The sequence below is a fragment of the Psammomys obesus genome, unplaced genomic scaffold, assembly GCF_907164565.1.
Source record: "Psammomys obesus unplaced genomic scaffold, mPsaObe1.curated_primary_1811, whole genome shotgun sequence".
Classification (NCBI taxonomy): domain Eukaryota; kingdom Metazoa; phylum Chordata; class Mammalia; order Rodentia; family Muridae; genus Psammomys; species Psammomys obesus.
In genome coordinates this window covers 4,674,737-4,687,918 of record NW_026585587.1, presented here as the reverse complement: position 1 = coordinate 4,687,918, position 13,182 = coordinate 4,674,737, and the positions used below count along the sequence as shown (strand labels likewise).

At 42.5% G+C, this 13,182-nt stretch overlaps 1 protein-coding gene across 2 annotated transcripts in view; it reads left to right on the top strand.

Annotated features, from left to right (window-relative positions):
- Smyd3 (SET and MYND domain containing 3) overlaps positions 1-13,182 on the top strand; it is a 522,086-nt gene that overhangs the window by 95,710 nt on the left and 413,194 nt on the right. For both annotated transcript variants that reach the window (XM_055608843.1, XM_055608850.1), the window contains exons 3-5: positions 948-1,055; positions 2,157-2,214; positions 8,120-8,256. In XM_055608843.1, the coding sequence (XP_055464818.1) occupies positions 948-1,055; positions 2,157-2,214; positions 8,120-8,256 (303 nt within the window). The remainder of the gene's footprint in view (positions 1-947; positions 1,056-2,156; positions 2,215-8,119; positions 8,257-13,182) is intronic.

The following is a 13,182-nucleotide window of genomic DNA, read 5'->3' as shown; positions in this document are numbered from 1 at the left end:
GAAGGAATACAAAGGGCATTAAGCAGGGCCATCATAGTCAAAGGGAGCAACTAGGAGAGGAGTTGACAGCGGAAGTGATGAACTTGTAAACAGTGTTTCCCAAACCTAGGGGCCAGAGCAGACTGACACAGGAAGTCTTTTGTAGCGAAAGGCTCACTAGAACACAACACGATCAGAGGTATAATTTCTATGAAGTAAGGATGTGTGGGGCGTGTCAGTCTGGTGGCTCTAGCCGTTGCCCCCTCCTCAGGGATGGTTCCCTTCTCTTTAATAAGTCCGCTCACGTCCAGCGGTGTGACCAGCTCACTGCTCTCTCCAACCGCGGCATGAATTTGCTGATCACAAGATTTATCTCCCGAACTACACACTTTTTATGACAAGGGCCCTATGGTAATTAAGCCAGGACCTCGTATGACCTGGTAGAGGCGTGAACAAACTGGAGATTTATGGGTTAGCTGCTTTCTGTGATGTAGTCCTTATGGTTTTGCATCTATTCGTTCACCTGTTCTGTCCGACTATTTACAGTGAGGCGGAAACTCAGAATGCCGGCTTCCTTGTTTTGATTTCCCTTAGCCACATGATTTATTTCTCTAGCTTCGAGTGACATTTTCTTTAAAATACTGTCATGTCATGACTAGACATTAAGCCTAAGTATTAAGAAAGGCCCACTGGTTCTTACTGTGGAATCTCCCAGCCTGGTAATGATCAGAGGGCAAATTAAAGGGCAAGGTGAAGCTGAGGTGTTGGTGTAGGTGATTACCTACTCAGCAAAGACTAAATCCTTGATCATTTGCAATATTACAAAGTGAATTTTGTATTTCACAGTTCTGTTTAAGCTGTTGAAATTAAATTAAATTAATGACGTTGATGATTCTCAGTGCTCAAAACTGAGTTGAATGAGCGTTGACTTTTGTCTCTGATGTCCTTCCTTGTTCTTGTCTTCACAGAAAAAAGGTTGGCCAGACCACAAGCGAGAATGCAAATGTCTTAAAAGCTGCAAGCCCAAATATCCGCCTGACTCTGTGAGACTTCTGGGCAGGGCTGTTGTCAAACTTGTGAGTACACAATCATGAAAGGAGCCTGGGTTTAATTTGACAAATCAATTGCTGTTCCTCTTCTTATTTAAAGTTGGGACTGAATTTATGGTGAGGTGGATGGTGGATTACCCCACGCAGTGTGTTAGGATAAGAAGCTCATGTTCCCGTTAGTCATTGACTTGATGGCAGTGTTGGGGCACACTCCTATCTATGGAGATACTGTAATCTCTTTCTTGAGGGGAGTCTTGAGGTACTTGCTGTGTTTTCTTTGTAACCTTTTTCTGTGAATATGCTGCATGTATCAGCCTTTATTGTCTTTTCCAGTGAGGACTTAATTAAATAATAATAATACATTAAACTGACATTCTTTTTTTTTTTTTTTTTTTCTTTTATAGAACTAGGATTTATTATTTCTGCACTCCTTTCCCTATAGTACAACAGCCTGGAGCCTTGTTCTTAAGAAGCTTCCAGACTGTTCCATTAGAGCTGTAGCATGACTGTCTCGATTATTGCAGGGTCTAATTTGGTTCCTTCACTTGGTCATTGACTTTTGATTTTTATTTTCCTTTTCTGAACTTTTATAGAGGCTTTTGAGACTGTGAAAGTGTGGGAACTCCGTGTTTTGGAGTTTTTATTTGGAGATAAAACTGCTTAGGTGAAGTTGCAAGTTAGATTTTAAAGTTGTTACTAAGTAATTTTTAAAAGGTTTTGAAGAGGTCTGGAGACAGGACTCCGGTGTAGAGAACTGAATTCTTAAGTTGCCCTCTGACCTACACTCCACATATACACAGACATGCACACACACATACACACACGTTTTTAAAAGTTCTGAATAGAAATAATATAGAAATGATCCTTTAAAAACTGTCCCTGAAGCTGGGCGTGGTGGCGCACTTCTTTAATCCCAACGCTCCTGAGATGGAAGCAGGTGGCTCGCTGAGCGTTCCAGGCTAGCCTGGTCTACAGAGTAATTTCCAGGCCAGCCTGGTCTACATAGTGGTGTAACTGTAGTGACGTCTCAAAACAAGCAAATGAAAAAATTTCATTAAAATATCCAAGTGTAGTCAAGAATAATTGTATATTGGAACACTTACCTTGTTTTTTCCTTTCCCTTCACAGATGGATGAAAAACCCTCAGAATCGGAGAGGCTTTACTCGTTTTATGATCTGGAGTCCAGTAAGTGATTATTCATTAGTATCTTGAAGTTAAATCTATCATTTATCTGCTGAACTCCCCCTCCCTTTTTTTTTTTTTCCTTTCAGTTTGCTAGAGGTTCAGTCTAGGGCAGGAGTTCTCAACCTATGGGTTGTGACCATCAGAAACACACGTTTCCAATGGTCTTAGGAACAGAGACACAACTCAGTAGCAAAATTCCAGTTATGAAAAAGCAATGAAAATAATTTTACGGTTGGGAGGTCACCACAACATGAGGAGAAAGGTTGCAGCGTTAGGAGGGTTGAGAACCACTGGTCTTACCCGTAGCCACTGAGTTGCTTTTAATAACAACTTTGCTTTTCTGTGTTTACTACATGAAACAACCCTAAAGAGACTTTTTATTTTTATAGACAATAACACCCAAGTTTGTCTAGTTGATTCTGGGGTAGATTGGGCCATAGGAAAGTTTGTGAAAATCTGCAGTAGGCAGAATAGTGTAATTGTTTAAGCGGACCTGTCTTCATAGGGAAATGGTGGTGGAGGTTGGCACTGCCAAGAATTATTAAATATGGTATAAAATTAAGTGGACCTGTCTTCATAGGGAAACGGTGGTGGAGGTTGGCACTATCAAGAATTATTAAATATGGTATAAAATCAGTTTTGTGAGTTTTCTCATGTTTACATTGTAAGCACAGAACAGTTTTCCCCCCTCCACTATTAAGTGAAGCTCTTCAGTGAAAGCAGGAAGTTCAGACCTTTAATGACAGCAGATGAGCCCTTCCCTTATTCTTGGAAGCCTCCTTCTCTGGAACCTGGTTGGATTGTGTTTGTCCAAGTGAGGCTTGTTTTCGCATTTAGTGATGGCTTTGAGAGTGCTCCAGCTTCAAGGAGGTCAGGAAGTCCTGCCCTGGTAACAGTCACTCCAGACACCCTGCACTCGCTCGAGAAGGCAGTATCATCCTGAGCCAAGCCTTGGTGAACTTTAGACCCTGCAGCTTTTCTCATTCAAGATGGGGGTGGGAACTCCACTTCGAGAAATCAGAAAGAAGGTGTTTGGTTAATTAAGTCAAAAACTGTTCTTTGATTGGTACAACTGCAACCCTTTATTTGCATACCGTCCTTCCTCTGTTTCTGGCATTATCATCGGCAGGCTGGTCAGTCTGAAGACTCCTTCCTGTGCTGACTCCGGTGTTTTAACGTTTAGCCCAGTGAAAAGCTTCTCTTAATAGACTCCTCTTGCCTGCCTGTGATCTGGGGTGGTACTGGAATAGCATCTGTGACAGGCTAGCTGAAGAGTCAGGGCTCAAGGCTAGAGAGTAAAAGCTGTGTAAGTGTTGAAGAAGCGAGCTTCAGAAGGCAGTGGGCAAGAGACGAGGGGCCTTGGTCAACTGGAAGAGTTCCCTGGAGTTGCCTCACCTTAAAGAGAGAAGGCTCCTGCATCTAAGTGCTACAACGCCCCTGCTGGGTTCCGACACCCACGGCTCAAGAGCTGTCGTAGTCGGCTGGTGCTGACTGCTGCTGGCTGAGGTTGCTTAGAGCAAGGATTTTACTGGGGTCGATTTGGTAGCACTGGAGTCAGGGCTGTATTCCGTGTTGTGAACCCAGCATGGTAAATCTTGAGCTTCTAAGGTCCGGAGTCACACACCTGTACTTCTTCAGATTTGAAGCTATAGGCTTTGAATCTGTTAATCGAACCCACAGTCCTTTGCCATATGAGGGAGCACTCATGATTCCTCATGAGCAGAACTGAGGGATCTCAGTCCATAACATAGCTGTTAGTATGACTGACCCTTTGTCCTCTGTTTCTTCCTCCCTTCCCCCTTCTCTCCTTTCCTGGTGTCTTTTCCACGTTAGCGAAGAGTGCTGTAGTGAACAGTGGCAATCGAGGGACTCCCCTAGTGTCGCCGTTCCTGTAGATACCAAGGCAAGCTGCAGGTTTGGAAGACAGGCTCTGCGACGGTAGCGAGCATTGTTCTTTCCCTGAGCTACCATGGCGGTTGCCTGCTACCGTGGACACCTCAAGGCTCCCTGGATTTGGGCTCAGGCACAGTCAGGTTGATTGTGCTTTTGTGCGGTCACAAGCCCTCTTCTCAGGGGTTGTAAGTGGTCCCAGTCTCAAACCAGCCAGAGCTCGTAGACTACAGTCATTACACAGTTTGCCACTTCTGGTTGGAGATGATTGAGAAGATGACCTAGATTTATAGTTCCAGGACCCTAGGTGCCAATGGTGAGAAATTGTCATCTAAGGAATCATGGGTCCATTATTCTCTTGGGCAAATAATTTGAAGAGAATGCGCAAACCGGATATGAGGAAGAGTGTTAGTTCAATTTGGGGTGTCTTTTCAAGTTTTAATAGAGAACTAATTAGTCATTTTTCTTTGCAGTACTGCTAGATAATTAACACCACTTATGGTGAGTTTGACTGTTAACACCAGCCCTGTGCAGTACATTGCCCTTGGTGAGATGCTCTCAAGTGTCATTAGTCTGATGACACACTATAAGCCTCAATATGCCATTTGTAGTATAATTTAAACTGATGAGGTTGTATTAGCTTTAGAAAAATGTCTATTGTGTGTATATATTTTTTAGAAAATACAATTGAAATATAAAGTATCTACACAAATTTATGGGGTCTAGTACATGTAAACAGAATAGATAGCAATAAAAGTCAGGATAATTAACATTTCCAAATGTATCGTTTGTCTGTATTAGGAACCATTTGAAAGCTGAAATATTTTATTGGAGATGACTCAGCAAAAGTATACAATTAGTAATGGTAATGTCAGAATGACAGGTGTTTTTCTGTCAGAAATTTGTCATGTGTTTTGTGTTGGGAACCTTTTGACTATTTTTATCTCCTAAGGACTTAAATCCGTATTCCGTGGAATAGCAGTACTGATTCCACCCAGCTAATGGTGTTTTGGTGTCCATTGTCCTGTTCTTCTCTGTCCTGCCTCACATTCCATGACCACTATATATTTTTTAATGGGATCATCTGTCCTCGTCAACTTTCACTGTTAACTTGATCCAGCCTAGAGTCACCTGAGAGGAGAAGCCTCACGTGAGAATTGCTTAGACCCGGTTGCTGTGTGGACATGCCTGTGAGGGATTGTCTCTATCCTTGGTTCATATCGGAGTGCCCAGCCCATTGCTCTAGCAAGTGGTCCTGGGCTGTATAAAAGAACGAGTTAAGCATGAGCCTGTGAGTGAAGCAGAGTGAGCCAGCAAGTAGTGTTCACCCATGCTTTCTGCTTAGAGTCAGGCCTTCAGTTTCCGCCCTGACTTCCCTCGGTGGCTGACCTGGAGTATGGACCAGATAAACCATTTCTTCCCGAGGTTTTTTTTTTTTTTTTTTTTTTTTGTTTGTTTTTGTTTTTTTGGTTGTTTGCTTTTTGTCAGTTTTTATCACAGCAACAGAAAGGAAACTAGAAAACCATTTAAAGCTTCCTACAGTGAGTGATGTGTGATTTTTGTCTTTCTGTGCTTGGCTTATTCATTTAATATTCTGTTCACTAATTTTGTCCCAGAGATGAAAAAAAAAATAGCCTTGCACTATTTTGTTTTAACACCTAGGCAGTACTTTGGTGCATGTATGTACCATATTCTCTCTATCTGTTCATCCCCCGATTCCCTGTTCCCAGCAATGTACATAGTGCTGCAGTCAGTAGTGACTGGCTCAGCCTGTGCCACAGCACTGTTTGGTACATGACTGCACAACATTGTATCGGAGTACCTGTTTCTCTGCGTCTTTGCCAGAATTTCTTATTTTATGCTTTCATATAATAACTGTTCTAACTGGAGCGAGATGATATTTCGTTGTTTTAGTTCAGATTTTCGACAATCAGTACTGTGGAGTATTTTGTCATGTGTAAGTCCGTCATTTGTTTCTCTCTTTCTCTCTCTTTTCTCTTTTGAGAATATCTGTCTAGAGCATGCATTTTTCTATAAATAGGGTCTTCATCATTATTTCATTTCATTATTTCTATTGAGTTCCTTATATGGCCTCAATTGTCGTCCCTTGTGATACACTGCTTGCAGGTTTTTGTTTGTTTGTTTTTGTTATGTAGGCAGTCTCTTTGCTGTACCAGTTACAGTATTTGTGCAGATATTTTTGTTGTTGTTGTTTGATTGGCTCTTATTTTCTTAAAGATTTATTTATTTACTATGTATCTAATGTTCTATCTGCATGTATGCCTGCAGGCCAGAAGAAGGCACCAGATCTCATTATAGATCATTGGGAGCTACCATGTGGTTTCTGGGAATTGAACTCAGGACTCCTGGAAGAGCAACCAGTACTCTTAACCTTGGAGCCATTTCTCTAGACTTTGGCTCTTATTTTCTAAGTTCTCTTTCTCTTGATGTTATGTCAGGGTCATATCCAAAAACTTTGTGCTCAGGTCCATGTCCTAAACCTTTTATTTTTTTCCCTTAATGGTTTTATGGTTTGGATCTTATATTTATGTTTTTGATAATTTGATATTGCTGTTGAGTATGAAGAGAAACAGGATTCTGGTTTCGTTCTTTTGCATGTGCATATCTACCTTCCTGGAATAACTTATTGAAGGTACTGTCTTTCCCTCTAAGGTATTTGTAGCACCTTTGTTGAGAATCATTTTGTCGTGTGGACATCAATTCATTTCTGGCTTCTCTGATCTGGCTCAGAGGTGGGTGTGTCTGAGGGATGATAGATAGATGTTTGTCACATCAGACATGGTCATGTGTCTACCTTTTCTGTCCAGGATTGCTTTGGCTTTCTGCTGATTTCTCCTGTCTCTGTGAAGGACGTCATTGCTAATCTATAGGAAGTGCATTGAGTCCCTGCATCACTTGCGGTGGTGTGGGCGTCTTCACAAAGTTGATTGTTCTAACTCACGGCCATGGGTTGTTTTCTTTAATGTTTAATTGCCTTCCTCCCTCCCTCCCTGCCTTCCTCCCTCCCTTCCTCCCTGCCTTTCTCCCTCCCTTCTTCCCTCTTCTCCTCCCTCCTTCCTTCCCTCCCTCACTGCCTGCCTTCCTCCCTCCCTGCCTTCCTCCTTCCCTCCCTCCCTGCCTGCCTCCCTCCCTCCCTTCCTTCCATATTCTCTTCAGTGTCTTCCATCAGAATTTTGTAAGTGTAGAGACCTTTGACTTTTTTGGTTAAAATTTTTCCTATATGTTGCATTTTGGACTCACAATTGTGAACTCCCATTGTTCTGTTTCATTTGCCATCAAGTTTGCTATGAATGTATAAAAAAGTCTTAGCAATTTTGATGCCAGTTTTGTACCCTGAAGCATTACAGAATCATTGCATGAGCTTTAGCTCTTTTCTCGTGTCTGGAATCTTTCTCTTTAAACGCAGACACACAGAGAAGAAGCACAGTTCCCACGAGGCCTGCCTGTGTTTGTCAAACCTGGAAACAGCTCAAGGTTGATAATCTCTTTAGGTCATCCACGTTTTTGTTATGATTCACATCTTGTCTGACAAATTTCACTTGTTTAAACTTCATATGAACTTTCAATATCTAATTTTCTGTCTTTTTAACCTTTCAGATAATAGTGTTTATCAGTCAGTTGTGACCTACTTGTGAATTATTATGGGGAAAAGTCAGTTTAAATTCACGGACATAATTAGGATTTATGATGGTACAGTTGTGCTCAGTAATATAAAAGAGCTGGCAATGTGCAGCTGATTTTGGTTTATTGTATTTTTTAAACCTGTATGTGCACTTGTTTATTTTTTGATAGCTGTTTGATATATTTTGTGGATTAAGTTGGACAGAATGTAACCAATATAACATGTATCATGATTTGTAGTTGTCAAAAGAATAAAAGATTCTCAGGATAATTGTATGTCTGGAAATCTTTTTAATAGCCAGCATTTGAATACCTGAAAATTATCCATGTTGTTCACTTGGTGATTGTACTATTTATTTTCTTTACAAAAAAGATATTAACAAACTTACTGAAGATAAGAAAGAAGGTCTGAGGCAACTTGCAATGACATTTCAACATTTCATGAGAGAAGAAATACAGGATGCTTCTCAGCTGCCGCCTGCTTTTGACCTTTTTGAAGCCTTTGCAAAAGTAAGTTTGAAGTTTCATCTCTTTCCTAATACTGGAAGTCAACCATTTATGCTTTATTTTCTTGTCATTTGCAAACATGTCTCCGGCCTTGATGGGATATTGAAGACTGTTAATGCCATGTATCACTCCCTATCTAAATAAACAGGGAATGAAAGAGTTCGGGATTGTTTGTACTGAAAAGGATGTGACTTTTCTGTTCTATCAGCATTTTCATGTGGAGATTATTTGGTTGCTAATATTGCAAACATCCCTTCAGAAGAACATAGCATATATTTCATTACTTTCTGCTGACAGATCTTACTTTATTATTGGCTTTATTTATTTATTTTTTTATGTTGGTAGTTTTAGCCAACTGAAACAATCTATTGGAATCTTTTCTGATTAGTTGACTTTTAAATAACGTGAGAGCATATTGGTTTCTGACTTAAAATAATTTAAAGATCAGACTAGTGAAATCCTAGGGTAGGGATGGAAAACAGATTTATTTAGTGTTTCATCTGAGGTCTGTTAGTGGGAGTTGCATGAAGTGTTCTGTTTGAAAACGAAGTGTTTTGTTCTGCAAGTTTTCTTTGGCCCAGGCAGCGGAGATACAGTGGTGAGGGATGGCGCATGTGCGGCATGCCCGTGCTGGTCTGGATCTCTGGTCTTGGTCCATTTGTTTTCTGTGTTCATCACGTTTTACAGTGGAGGATGAGTTTGCCACTTACCTTGAAATTTTTAAAAAACGTGTTTTATAGAATGCCATGATTATTTTAAGGTGTGCTTTCAAAACTTCCTATTTTGTAAGAATTTAAATGTGATTATTTTGAGTGCTAGAGATTTATTCTATTTTTTTTCCCACCAAAGTTAGTTTTATTCTTTATTCTATGGTTTTCTGATAATATGATCTCAGCATTATATCCTGGTTTGTCTATAGTTTAAAATTGGTTGGAAATATAGTGGCCGCTCTGCCTGTTCATTCCGTATGTTCTTGAAAGCGTACAGCCTCTCGCAGGTGTGTACAGACAGTGAAGAGCAGCGTTTGTCTTGCAATGGCTGTTTTGTCGGGGCTCATGTTAATAATGTGACTGTTCTTTTGGTGTCATTTCTGTTGTTGAAAAATCTTTCATAACGTGTAATTGCGATTAATAGTCATGTAAAATGCCTTAAAATATTGCTAAATCTAAAACATGAGTTGATGCTTTATTTCTGTTGTTTATTGAGACAGGATCCCTTTGTATAGTCTTGGCTGACCTGGAACTTGTTCTGTTGACCAGGCTAGCCTTGAACATACAGAGATCCACTTTCCTCTACCTCCTGAGTCCTGGGGTTAAAGGTGTGGGGGATCATTGCTGAGCTTGTTAAACATTTTTAATGACATTTATTTCATGAAACTCTTTGCATGTTGTATTTGAGGAACATCCCGGCATTGTGGGGAAAGGTAACTTTCTTGGACACACTTTCAATCGTAAGCTACCCTCTTTCCCATATGCTGTAGTTGTGCTTGCTGTAAGAGTGGAACACTTAGGACTGGGGGGCTTAGGTGGGAAAGTGCTGAGCACACAAGCAGAGGCTGCTGACTTCCAGCCCCAGCACCATGGCTGTGGGGGTGCGTGCTTGTAATCCCAGTGCATAAGACTCGGTGACAAGTGGGTCCCTGGGGCTGGCTGGCCCGCCAACACTGTCCAGTCAGGAAGTCCCAGGTCTCAGTGAAAGAGTTTGTCTCAGAAAAGCAAGGAGCGACAGAAGAATCCATACCTGGCAATGCACACACATGTGCGCACACAGAGGGAAACATATATAGCATTGAGACGTTGGAGACTAACTGGGCTCAAGATATGTAGGTTTTGTCTTAAAATGTGCTTTAGTAAAAGTCAGAGGAAAGCAGATAATTAACTCGGGGCTTCTCTGCTTTTGCAGAAGGGTCGTTAGTTAATATTTTGCCATGTGTGGTTATTGTCCGCTTATACATTCGTCTGTAGAAAAGATCACTCTCTTGCTTTTCCTTTCTCAGGAAAATGATCTTAGTCCAGCTAACGTAGGGTCTTGCAAACCTCAGAGAGGAGCTCCTCAGCCCAAAGTGCTGCATGCGTAGGAGTGCGCGTGCCACTTCCAGCACTCACTCTGGACATGGGTGGAGAACCTTTCTCTACTCCCCCACCCTGTGCCCATTGTATTATCATCATACAGTCAGCGGGGGAGGAAGGGGGTGTCCCACGGTGTGTGCCCTTCGGCAGGCTGCTTCTGTTCCCCACCCGCAAGCCACCAATGTAAGGGACTTCCATGTGCATTTGTCCTCCGTGGTCTTTGAGACAGTGCTTTTCCTGGCCGTAATAAAAAGAGCAGGTTCTGGCTTGTTTTGCTCTTTCTGTTCTTTTTCTCTATTCATTTATGTTATATGTCACCATTAGACTCGCTTTTGTTTCAGCCTCGGTCTTTGTCACCAAAGGCTCACAGAATATTTGGTAGGAGTTAATCGTGTCTTTTTTCAAGCCGGGCACAGTGGAGGACACAGTGGCTGATCCCTCGGAGCCTCCTCTTCTGGATGCTCTTGTTGAACTGTCTGGAGTTTCTGGAGGAATAATGAATGGCTCTCCCTCGTTACACAAGTTCTTAGAATGCGGCATGTGTCTGCTTCTAAAATCTTAGTTTTTGCCCAGCAAAATTTCTCTCTGAGACCTTACCGTGTGGCTACTGTGTGGGTTGCAGTCTGAAGGCTTCTTGCCTTTTACTCGCTTCTTAGCACAGCACCTCCAGGTAAGCACACATGTGAACAAGTGGATCCTAGGAGTTTCCCCTGATGAATCTGTGGGTCAGGTATGAAGTTGGGTACCACGAGATATATGGGAATGGGTTCTTTTTCCCCATGCAGATGTCAGGGAGGGCCCTCCCATGGAAATAGAAATGCACCTGAGTTTGAGATGAGAAGAGGTGCTGGCCGTTTGTCCACGGTGGTCTTGAAAGCCTGGTGGGGAGTGGTGCTGATTGGCTACCCCAGGGGCTGAAGAAAACACCGGCCCCCAGGGGAGAAGACTGGGAAGGGCAGTCTGTAGAAGACGGGCTCAGTTGTGTGTTACTTCCCGTCAGTTGGCACGAAACTTGCGAGTTTACTGTTTGATGTTGACCGCCACTGGGCCTTCAGAATTCCCCCACAGGAAGAACCGACGCCGTGAGCTCCAGTGGAGGGTGGAGAGGCTGGAGACACCGTGAAAACCTTGAACTGTGTGGCAGTTGTTTCTTTTTAAACTTGAGTTTGTTAAGTTATGTTAAGTATGTGTTCTCCGGGCTGTCACACCGTGACAGCTGAGGAATGGCGAGGTGGTGACTGCCTTTCACAGTGATAGAGGCAGCTGAAGGCAGGAGGTGGCTGGGATGCCAGTGAGAGCGGTGGAGAGGTGGTTCACCTGCTCATCCCAGAAAAGGTCTGGCTCTCCTGTTCGTCTCCCTGCAGCCCTCCCCTTCTTCCCACACCACACATTTGCCCTTATCCCTTCATTTTCTCATGAAGTTTCTAGTTTGGTTTTGAGGTGGATTCTTCTCGGAAGGACAGCTGCTCTAATAGAGTCCTCAGTCTGAGCCCTAAACATCTGCTCCAAATGCGGAAAAGACTAACAGTCATCAACTTACAAGATAAGAAAAGTCCAACCAGTGAGAGGACAGATTCCTTTACGTAGTAAACATGGTTTTCATTTTATTACCTCATGTGTATGGGTCACACCGTCCAGTGCACCACATGTGGGCTGTGCCCACGCAGGCCAGAAGACAGTGTTGGATCCCTTGGAACTGGAGTTACACGCAGTTGTGAACTGCCACGTGGGTGCTGGGAATTGAACGTGGGTCCCCTGGAAGAGCAGCCAGTTCTCTTAACTGCCGAGCTGTCTCTGCAGCCCGAGAGGGCAGGTTTAGATGGAGACCCTGTGCTTTGACAGCTAAGTCACCTTCTCCAAGCAAGAACTGAATTTCTGCCGATCTGTGTTGATTGGTGCATTTGTATGCGTGTTTATACGTGCGTGTCTGCATTTGTATGTGCATAGGAAGAACAGTATCATCTCCTTTGTGGATAAGAATGAGGACTAGCTGTAAGTTGCTTGGTAAGATATCTGCCAGCTGCTGTGAACGTCCCCTGCTGTTGCTTCACCTCCCTGTGTTACCGGTGTTCGAGTTTAAAATGTCAGCGTTTCACGTCTCCCAGTGCTGCCGTTCAGTGCCGCGCACAGGCTGCGACTGGTTGTAACCCAGAGTTTCAGACCACCGCTCAGTGTTGTGCTCAGCGCTGGTGTCTCCTGAGATGCCGGGAATTAGCTGTCTTGATGAGAAGAGACTGTGCAGAAAATAGTATCTCTGCCCTTGTAAGCTATTTTTGCTTCGGTCCACAGCTGTTGTGGCAAAAATTCACCTCTGCCTTCACTCATAGCAGCAGCGCTCTGAGTTTTCTGTAGATAGTGTAGGAAGTAGGTGATGAGTGGACACTGTTTCAGGCTGGTACCTGAAGAGGAAAAAAACCAAGGCACAAGTATTTTAGATATTATAATTTTCTGTAATGGACTGCAACATGTAATATTTCTATCCATCTAGTAATTTCCATTACTAGAAATGTTTATGAAAAGGCGAAATGTAATTTCAATAAACAGCTTTTGAGGTTCTTATTAACGCATGGGAAATACTTGTTTATGGGTTAATACAGGGTTCTAGATAAAGATGCCTGTCTTTTATTATGGACTTGTAACTTTTCTAAATATGAATTCTGGCTGAATAGAAACACAATAAGATCCAGGCAATAAAGTAGAAACTGAATGAGTTGCACAGAACACTCAGAAATAGACATTAACTTGGAAGCAACAGAATAACAATGACCTTCCTGACCACAAAACATATGTCTTTGTTAGTGTTCCCAGAGCTCTGCAGACTGTTTAATTTCACAGTGCTGTGCCATTGGCATACAATTTT